Raw genomic sequence first — 9,971 nt, forward strand, 5'->3', positions numbered from 1 at the left:
GTTCCACACCCCAGAACGCATTGCATATGGTCCCCCAAAACCCCCAGGAGTGATCCTTGAGCACAGAGCCAGGAGTAAGCTCTGAGCACCGCAGTGTGGCCCTCTGTTCAATTGGTTGTCAGAATCACGATCCGATGAGTCAACAGATGGAAACGATGACATCATCTTCCAGTTTTCCGGGACACTTTAAAAAAAAATCGTTTGTGATTTGCTGAAGGGAAGGGCACTTGACACATGTGTCTGCAAGTCCGAAACTGGGCCTTGCGCTGGGACTCAGGCGGGACCGATGGTCGGGAGCGACCACCGCGAGGGGCCTGTGCCCCTTCTCCCCGGACGAAGCTGGGTCGGCCCCGGGGCTCCACTCGGACCTTGCTCCGAGCTCGGATCCATGGGGGTCTCGGCAAAAGGCGGCAAACCTGCCACCCAGGCCTCTGGACCCCCAGACAGCGTGCGCCAGGAAGGAGCCGGAGATCCGACGGGCGTAGGTCTGAGACCTCGGGTGCGGAAAGGCCGGGGTGGCACTGGAGGGGCAAGTCCTGGATACCGGGAGAGCCTCGCCCATCCGACGGGCAAGTCCGGCAGCGGTTTCCCCCCTCCAGCCGACCACTGAACCGCTGAGCCCAGAGGTAACGGTCCGACTACATGTCCCAGAATGCTCCGCGGGGCGCGGGCCCGGAGCGGTCAACTACATCTCCCAGAGTGCTCCGCGGCGGGCGGTTGCCCGGGAGACGCGCGGGTCGGCGGCTCCATCCCGTCCGTGTGGCTGTTCGCGAGGCGGTCCTCGAACCCACGGCTCCCAAAGGGACGCGGCAAGCGCCCCGAAACCTCAATTCTGAAGCCCCAGGGAGCCGAGCCCTTCGGTAGGGTCAGGGTAGCCTCCCTCCGAGGCTGAACTACATTTCCCAGAAGCCTCCAGACGCGGTCGCTTCCGGTCGCGCGCCACCGAAACGGTCTCTTCGGACTCTTGCCAAGGATACAACAAACCCGGGAGGGTATTTGGGTTCCTAAGGAGTGGGAGACAGAATAGAGGGACAGAGGAGAGAAAGGTACATCTGGATGCAAAGCCACGAGGAAGAGCACAGCTCCTGTTGGTTTTAAGCTCCACGGACGCGCGGGCCCCTGGGAAATGTAGTCCCTGAGTGACGGCCACGGCCCCTGCAGCTAAGGCAGAGGTCTTGCACCTTCTTCTCCCCTCTTGTCCAACACGGTTTACCTCCCAGGTGCTTCTGTCTTTCCTTCCTTCGCACCGGACACTGCTTATCCTCGTCAACTTGCTCCCAGTCTTGTTCCCTTAACGGATGTAGCATGGAGCCACCAGTTCCTGGGCTCCTCAAGGGCAGACTGGGCAAATACAATTAAGTCCACTGGCTTGTACCGGATCTCACCTACTGCCTCGCGCCAGTTTCTCACGGTTAGGAACCATCGTCAGCTAGGATTTTCTCATTTCTGACGGATACCTCAAAGTCCTGTTCCTTTTTTTTTTTTTTTAGACAGATGATTTTGTACTTTTTTTTTAATGTGCATTCACCCTCCACGCACCCCACCACCAAAGGATATAGCACATTCCAAGAGTAGTTTGATTTGCAGAATATTCTTGAAAACTACTAAATTGCCTTATATTCTGAAAAAGTTAGGATTTCACGTTTCATCATGCAATACAAAATCACTCACACCTAGGTGTTTCCTGAACTTTGTAAAGTCACCGCAAATTAATACATTTTTAAAAAAGTGGTTCTTGGGGGTATGATGCCGCCAGCAGATCAATCTGTACCTGTGAGGCGAGGGCATCAGCAGCCTGATGGCGCCTTCAGACTTCCAGATACCCCAAAATTGCTGCTGTGCCTTTGGCCAGACCCCAAAAACTTGGGGCAAAGTTTACCAAGAAAGTAAATGGCCAAAAGTTAGGTATGTGGGAGACACACCCACAAACCACCTTGGGCTCAGCTATATAACTGGAGGCATGGCCTCTCTGGTTCCTGATCAAACTGCTTAACGGCCATGATCCCAGAGACTCAGAAACAAATCTCAAAACCCAATGGCTTTTGGCAGAAATGTGTCCAGTCCCTGCAGTAGGTTACCGGAGCTGGGCCAATCCAGGTGGGAATAGGTTTTGTGCCTTGACCTGTTCCCTCTGGTGGCCCGGTGGCTGCCATCCTCCAGAGGCCACTGGACAGTCTGTGTCCGCAGTGAGGAGACACACGGGGCCTCACAGGATGGAGTGGAGCCGGCCCTTTCCACCCCATCCCAACGAGACCCCGAGTCACCGCCCACGAACGGGCTCTCTTGCTCCTGATCAAGCTGTCTAATGGCCATGATCCCAGAGACTCAGAAACAAATCTTAGAACCCAGTGGCTTTTGGCAGAAATGCACCTGGACCCCGCAGTAGGTTACTATCGCCAGGCCACCCCAGGGGGGAAAGGGTGTTGTCCCTCTGCCTACTCCCTCTAGGCCACCAAGCCGCCATCCTCCAGAGGCCACAGGACAGTCAGGTTTGGGCCCGCAGTAACGAGATACACGGGGCCTCACGGGATGGGGGTGGAGCTGGCCCTTTCCTCCCCACCCCAACGAGACCCCGAATTACCGCCCATGAACGACCTTTCTGGCTCCTGATCAAGCTGCTTAATGGCCATGATCCCAGAGACTCAGGAACAAATCTCGGAACCCAGCAGGTTTGGGCAGAAATTCCTCCAGATTTAATTATTAACATTTCATAATTTCAAAATCGCGCGGCCATTGCTGAAGCCACACGACATCATATGTTATTCATAACCAGCAATAGAAAACAAATTGTCTACTGTTGCCTTTTCAGCAGACCTGAGTGTTGGGGTAAAATCCCAAATAATAATGGTGGGTCTGGTGTCAAAATATTGAATGTAATCAAAGTAGAGAGAGAGTAATGTGGAAATCATCTGCCCCACGGGTAGGGGGAGGGAGTGGGATGGGGGTATACTGGGGATTTTGGTGGTGGAGAATGGGCACTGGTGAAGGTACGGGTGTTTCATTGTATGACCGAGACTTAGACCCAAAAGCTTTGTAACTGTTTTGACGGTGATTCAATAAATAAAATTATAGAAAATGGAACAAAAAAGTAAGGTAGAGTTCATGCCCAATTCAATAAGCTAATCACTGGCTGAATAAATAGCAGTACTCCTACATAGAAAAAAAAAGGCAAAAAGGAGCAAATATCTAATTGTTTCTGTATTTTCTAAAATTTCCATGAGGGCATCTATGATTTTACTTTAGAAAAACACAGGACTACCTATAAAATGAAGGAAGGGAGGAGAATTTAAATAAAAAAAAAAGTGGTTCTTGTGTAAAGTGCTTATCTCAAAACTGGTAAGATCAAAATATAAAATAGAGGAGTTGAGTTTTCCCCCAAGCACACTTCGAACATCTAAAAATTTGTAATTTAGCCTGCTCCAAAGTGCGGGTGTGATCTGGCTGGAGGCTTCAGCAAAGGAGGCATACTTTGAGAGAGCATCAGCCGGCCTAAAGAGGAGTGAATAATGACGTGCAGGAAAATAAATGAGGTGTTGCTCATATCAAAGCACCCAGAACTCTCCTTTTGAAGTGAGAATACTTGGCAGACAGTTCCACTGGCCTTTTACCTTCTCTGGGAAGAATGGCCCATATCATAAATGCAGAAAATTATGTCACTGATAAAGCCATTTGGAAGTCACATCAGAAATATGTAATCTGTTCCTAGCACTTTAGAGTGTTTCCTCCCGCACTGAATTTATCACTTTCCAAGTGTGTATTAAAAAGAACTTCCCCAACTCTCTCCTTTCTGTTGCTATGGTCATGTGTGTGGCTTGATGGTGGTGCATGCGGGAGGTCCCTGTGAGGCTCATTTCTGCCTGCCAGGGATCACACTTCTGGCCACGGGCTTCCCAAGGCCACACTTGAGTTGTAGCCCTCACACACATCTGGCTGAGACTATGGTGGTTCCAGACCACCAAGAGAGAGCAATAGCACATATAGTGACTCTGGGGCTCGGATTCAAGACATCATGCTTGCAGAACAGGTGCTTTATTTACTTTTTTGGGTTTTGGGCCCCATATGGAGGTGCTCAGGGGTTACTCCTGGCTCTGCACTCAGGAATTACTCCTGGAGGTCTCGGAGGACCATATTGGGTGCCTGGGATTGAACCCGGGTCACCTACATGTAAGACAAGTGCCCACCCTGCTCTTCTCTCTCTCCGGCCCAGAGAGGGTTTTAAGCACTGAGCCATTCAGATCTTGTTTCATTTATTTCGATGTTTCCTGTAATTCCTTTTTTTTTTTTTTAACACTGCCAGGATCAAAGTTGGGGCCTCACACATGCAAGGAAAGTGCTTGACTGCCGAGTCATGTCCCTTGCCCCAAAGCTCTTCATTTATGTTCCTTTTCTTTTTGGTTTTTAGGCCACACCCGGTGATGCTCAGGGGTGACTTGGCTCTGCACTCTTGAATCACTCCTGGTGGGCTGACAAATAGGATGCCAGGGACCGAACCCGAGTCGGCCACATGCAAGGCAAACCCCCTCCCCACCGTTCTATGGCTCTGGCCCCTTTCTTGTTAATGTTGGTGGGGGCACACCCAGGGATGTTCAGGGCCACTCCCAGCTCCATGCCTGTCTCCCGCATGCAGAGCCCGGAGCTCTCGTTCCGGCCCCAGTCTCTCATTTCTCGTGGGGAGTTGATTTTTTTTCCTGGAAAGTGGGAGGCAGCTACATCAGTTTGGAGCCACGAGAGAGGGACAGAAGCCCCCTGGGGAGGCTTGTCCCACTGGGTCCCTCCAAGGGTGGAGAAACTCATAAACGCTGTTGGTTACGTGGACAGAGGGATGATTCTCAGCCTTTCCTGAAGGTTGAGAATTATACCAAGTTGCAGTTTTCACCTGTGTCCCCAGAAGAATACCCTGGGAGCCCACAAGGGGCCATATGACCCCCTGGGAGAAACTAAATCAAGAGATTAAAAAGTATACTCAACCTGATAATCATGTATTAAAATACTGCTGCAGCCCTGGGCTGTGGCCACTATAATTCTACGGTTTTTCTTTCTTCTGTTTTGGAGCCATACCCGGTGGTGTTCAGGGATCACTCCTGGTGGGGTCTGGGGACCCTATGGGGTGGTGGGGATCCAATCCAGGTAGGGTGCCTACAAGGGAGCTCCCTGCCCACTGCATTGTCTCTCTGGCCCAATTCCATAGTGTTTATGACGACACAAAGTGAAGGAGAAAGCTCTGGGAAGGTCTGGGACAGGTGGGCGGCACCAGAACAGCACAGCACAACCCGACAAAGGTGGAAGCAGCCTGGCACCCTCTGGCAGGCACAGACATTTCCCAGGGTGGTGCTGGCAGACAGCAGCCTGCGCTCTGGGCAGTGTGTGGGCTCTGCCTGGCATGGGCTCTCACTTGATGGACGTGGAGGCACCCGCGAGGCCAGCTAGGTGATGATGGACATCTCCTCCCGGTCTCGGCTCTCGGACACTGAGTTGATGACGCTTTTTAAATACTTGACGAATTCTATCCGGATCTCTTCCGGGTCATCCTCCAGGTTGGAGTGCACCAGCTTCAGCTTGTTCAAGGGCGGAACTTTAAAGGGAAAATAGGGGGATCAGGTGGGATCTTTCACAGGAGGGCACTTCTCGTTCTGAATGAGCCCTGGAGAAGCTGATTCCAACTTTCTTTCTTTTTTTTTTTTTTTTTGCTTTTTGGGTCACACCTGGCATTGATGCACAGGGATTACTCCTGGCTCTGGCTCTGCACTCGGGAATTACTCCTGGCGGTGCTCAGGGGACCATATGGGATGCTGGGAATCGAACCTGGGTCGGCTGCGTGCAAGGCAAACGCTCTACCCGCTCTGCTATCGCTCCAGCCACTGATTCCAACTTTCTAGAGTCCCCAGATCCTGGGTCTCTGGCCTGACCTCAGTCCGGAGAAAGGATGCTTTTGTGCCCTGTGACCTGGCCTCTGGGGCACCCAGGGGTGCTCTCTCTCTGCACTGGAAGGGAAGGGGTCCCGGATGGCGGGTGGTACCTTCCACAGTCACAGGGCCAGGGTTGGGGGGGCACCTCTGGAATAAGGCAGGTCCCACACAAGTGGCAGGTTTCTCCCCTCCGCACGCCCCCCCCCCCTTGTCCTCTTTCAGAGGCTGCTCCCCACCTTAGCAGTTCAGAACACACTAAGGCCGCTGAGAGGGCTTGGGGGCTGCAGCTCAGGCTCTGCGGGCGGGACGCCCAGACTCAATGCCTGGGGGAGCAGTCCTGACCAAGCTAGGAGCAGTCCTGGAGCACTGTTGGGTATGGTCCCCACACAGGGAAACAAGGGAGGAAGGAATGAAGGAAGGAAAAAGGCCAGGCTCACTCTCCCAGTCCTTGTTTTCCCTCAAGCACATATCTCGCTGGCTTTTCTCGATGTTTCTTTGCTTGCCCATTTCCACTCTGGAGAAGCCTATGTTCTCTCTTGAACACACGCTTCTCGTTCTCCCTCCCCTCATGTCTTTCTAAATGTTTTAATAAAAACTATCTTGCATCACCAAAATAAAAAGGGGGGAGGGTTGCAGAGAGGCAGTACGGTGGGGAAGGCTGACACACAGCTGACCAGGGTTCAACCCCCACCACTGCATAGGGTCCTCTGAACCCCACCAGGTGGAAGCCCCGAGTACCAGTGGATGTGGCCCAAGCCAGAGAGAGAGAGAGAGAGAGGGAGGGAGGGAGAAAGAGAGAGAGAGAGGGAGGGAGGGAGAAAGAGAGAGAGAGGGGAGAGAGAGGGAGAAGGAGAGAGAGAGGACAGGAGGAAAAGAGGGAAGGAGGAAGGAGAGGGGGAAGAAGGGAAGGAAAGGGGGAAAAGAAGAAGGAAGGAAGGAAGGAAGGAAGGAAGGAAGGAAGGAAGGAAGGAGGATCAGGACCACTTGAGACAAGGCAGAGCCATATGTAAACATCTGGAGCACAGGAGACAGCAGGTGCGGGTGCGTGCATGGTCCTCACCCAGGGGCGGGCTGCTCTTGTCGCCGCCGGAGCCCGGCTTGTGGTGCGCGATGAGCAGGCACTGGCTGTCCTGCAGGAGCTGCTGCTGCACGAAGTTCGAGTACCACATCTCGATCTCCTTCAGGTGGCTGGGGATGTCGGCATTGAAGACAATCACCACGCCCTGTGCGTCCTTCATGAGGGCCGGCCAGCACGACTCGAATCTACAAGACAGACATGACTGGTGAGTGGTCCCAGCTTCGATCCACTTTTCGTGATGTTTTCTCGATCGGGGACTCCCCCAGGCTGCAGGAGCCAATCTGGGAAGCTGAGAGAGCAACTCCAAGCCACCGATCAAGGACGAAGCGTGGTCCGGAAGGGGACGGTGCGGGGCCCTCCCATGCTCGGCGGGCAGCTGGGTATGGAGCACATGAGGCAGTCATCCGCTGTGTCAAGGAACCATACTTGGGGTCTCCGCCACAATCCCAGAGCTCGAATTCACAACCAGCGCCTTTGCTATTCATGATGACATTTGGGTTCTCGAATTCCAGGATCCTGAAAACATATAGTAGGAGAGCTAGGTACGCTGTGGGTGCCAACAAGCAGGGCTGGGTGGCAGGTGGGGATTTGCCGGGACAAGGTTTGCTCACCTCACGCCTTGGGTGGGGTTGTACTCAGGAATGTCCGAAGACTCCGTCAGGAAGTTAGCCAGCACCGTCTTGCCACTCTGTGCAAAGGAAGGGATGGAGAGGAGGCAGGCTGAGGGTAGAGAGGAGAGCATGATACCAGTTTGCAGGGAATGAGTTGATCTGGGGTTCGAGCCCCGGGCCAGGCTCCACGCCCACTAACGTGAGACCCACAGGAAGGAAGCTTGTTTTTGGGGGTCAGGGATGTGGCTCATGGGACTGCACAGACCTCGCAGGCAGAGATCCTAGCTTCGCTACCCAGGAGTGACCCTCACAACAAGTTTTCGTGTGTGTGTGTGTGTGTGTGTGTGTGTGTGTGTGTGTGTGTGAGCCTTGGGCCATATTCGGCGCAGCTCAGTGCTCCCTCCTGGCAGTGCTTGGGGGACAGTGTGTGGTACCCGGGATCACACCCAGCCAGGTCGGTCAGGTGTAAGGCAGGTGCCTTAACCTGCTGTATATCTCTCCCGCCCGTCAAACAGCATCATTAAAACACAAATTGTTTCTTTCTAGACCTACTGGATTCCTAGGCTCAAGGCTAGGGTCAGGGGCATTTGGGTTTCAACAGGCAAGTCTCAACTCAGAGAATAATCATCTGTCACACAATTTTAATATATGTATTATGGGCTAGAGCAATAGCACAGCGGTAGGGCGGTTGCCTTGCACATGGCCGGCCTGGCCCAGCCAGTTTCAATTCTTCTGCCTCTCTCGGAGAGCCTGGCCAGCTACTGAGAGTATCTCGCCCGCACGGCAAAGCCTGGCAAGCTACCTGTGAGGTATTCGATATGCCAAACACAGTAACAATAAATCTCACAATGGAGATGTTACTGGGCCCGCTCAAGCGAATCGATGAACAATGGGAGGACAGTGCTACAATTTTAATTTAATATATAAAATATTATATTGTAATATATTTATGATATTATATATTATAATTTTATATGGGGCTGGAGTGATAGCACAGCGGTAGGGCGTTTGTCTTGCGCATAGCCGGCCTGGCCGAGCCGGGTTCTATTCCTCCGCCCCTCTCAGAGAGCCCGGCAAGCTACCGAGAGTATCTTGCCCGCACGGCAAAGCCTGGCAAGCTACCAGGGACGTATTCAATATGCCAATGCCAAACACAGTAACAACAAGTCTCACGATGGAGACGTTACTGGGCCCGCTCGAGCAAGTCGATGAACAACGGGAAGACGGTGACCGTGATAATTAAATATATATATATATATTTATATATATATTCACGGAGCGATGTCCGTGCGTGGATTTCTCTTCCACTGAGCACTACCACGCACGCGACACTAGCTAATGTCTCTTCTTTCCCCCAGGTTTTCTGGATCTACAGGCAAATTCCTTCGGGACACCCTCGGGTGCGAAAGAAAGAATCGCGAGACCTAAATTCGGGCTGCCCCACGCCACTCGCGACTCTGGGCCTCCCGGCCGCAATCAACCCGGTTCAGGACCCAATAGAGCCAAGTACACGGTGAGGCCCGCGGCTGGTTCCGTCCTCCTCAGCGGCGCCCCGCGCTCTCTCGAGCCCTGCCGCCGGCCCGGCCCGGTCCCGGCCCCGGCCCCGGCCCCGATCTCACCTCGCAGGGCCCCACGAAGAGGATTTTGGCCTTCAGCATCGCTCACAGGTCGGTCAGGAACCCACCGCGCAGAGCCGCTGTTGTCAGCGCGGAGCGGAGGCCCCGCGCTGATTGGCTGCCTCCGTTGCCAGGGAGATGGAGCGCGCACCGCGGGGACCGACGGGAGTGGGCGGGGCCTGCCGGTAGTGGGCGGGACCACGCGGGTGGGCGGGTGGGCGGGGCCTGGGAGTTGCTGCTCCCCGCGTGTTCCTGGGCTGCAGAGGCTCAGGGAGAAGAGGAACTATCGCGGCCCAAGCTGCTCGCCCAAGCTTCTCGTTGTAGAGACCCTGAAAATGAGACTCCGGGAAGGGTGGAGTTGCGGTGCCCTAGTCCTTACTCTTCTCGGTGCCCGGAGAGTTCAGATCAGGGCGCCTCTGTCTCTCTGACCTGAAACTAACCACATTACAGACTCATCACAGCCCTGGCCCGTGGGGAGAAGTTCTGGGGGTGGGAAATGGGTATGACCTCCATAAAGGGGTCCCGTGCACGCGATCTTCTAGGGGAACCTTGGCTTTGGTCAGTGTCAGCTGCTGCTACATTTGATCGTGAGGTCAGCCTTCAGTGGCCGAGCCACTGCATTTCAGACGAGATGAAATTAATTAATTATCGAATTAATTTTTTTCTCAGAGCCGAAAACACCAGCCAAAATATGCTTGCCTCCAGGATGTCGGCGGGACAAAAAGGACCCAGATAAATTCAGGTTTAGAGATGTCACCTA

The 9,971-nt window shown here is 53.6% G+C and overlaps 1 protein-coding gene across 1 annotated transcript; it reads right to left on the minus strand.

Moving 5' to 3' along the window:
* Window positions 1-5,327: 5,327 nt before the first annotated feature.
* On the minus strand, window positions 5,328-9,344 carry IFT22 (intraflagellar transport 22). Its single transcript, XM_056108199.1, has 5 exons — window positions 9,215-9,344; window positions 7,596-7,672; window positions 7,411-7,500; window positions 6,967-7,169; window positions 5,328-5,572 (listed from the first exon to the last, which is right to left on the minus strand). The coding sequence occupies exons 1-5, from the start codon at window positions 9,251-9,253 to the stop codon at window positions 5,424-5,426; spliced, it is 558 nt and encodes a 185-aa protein (XP_055964174.1). The 5' UTR covers window positions 9,254-9,344; the 3' UTR covers window positions 5,328-5,423.
* Between the last annotated feature and the right edge of the window lie 627 nt (window positions 9,345-9,971).

This window comes from Sorex fumeus, unplaced genomic scaffold (genome assembly GCF_029834395.1).
Source record: "Sorex fumeus unplaced genomic scaffold, SorFum_2.1 ptg000199l, whole genome shotgun sequence".
Lineage (NCBI taxonomy): Eukaryota > Metazoa > Chordata > Mammalia > Eulipotyphla > Soricidae > Sorex > Sorex fumeus.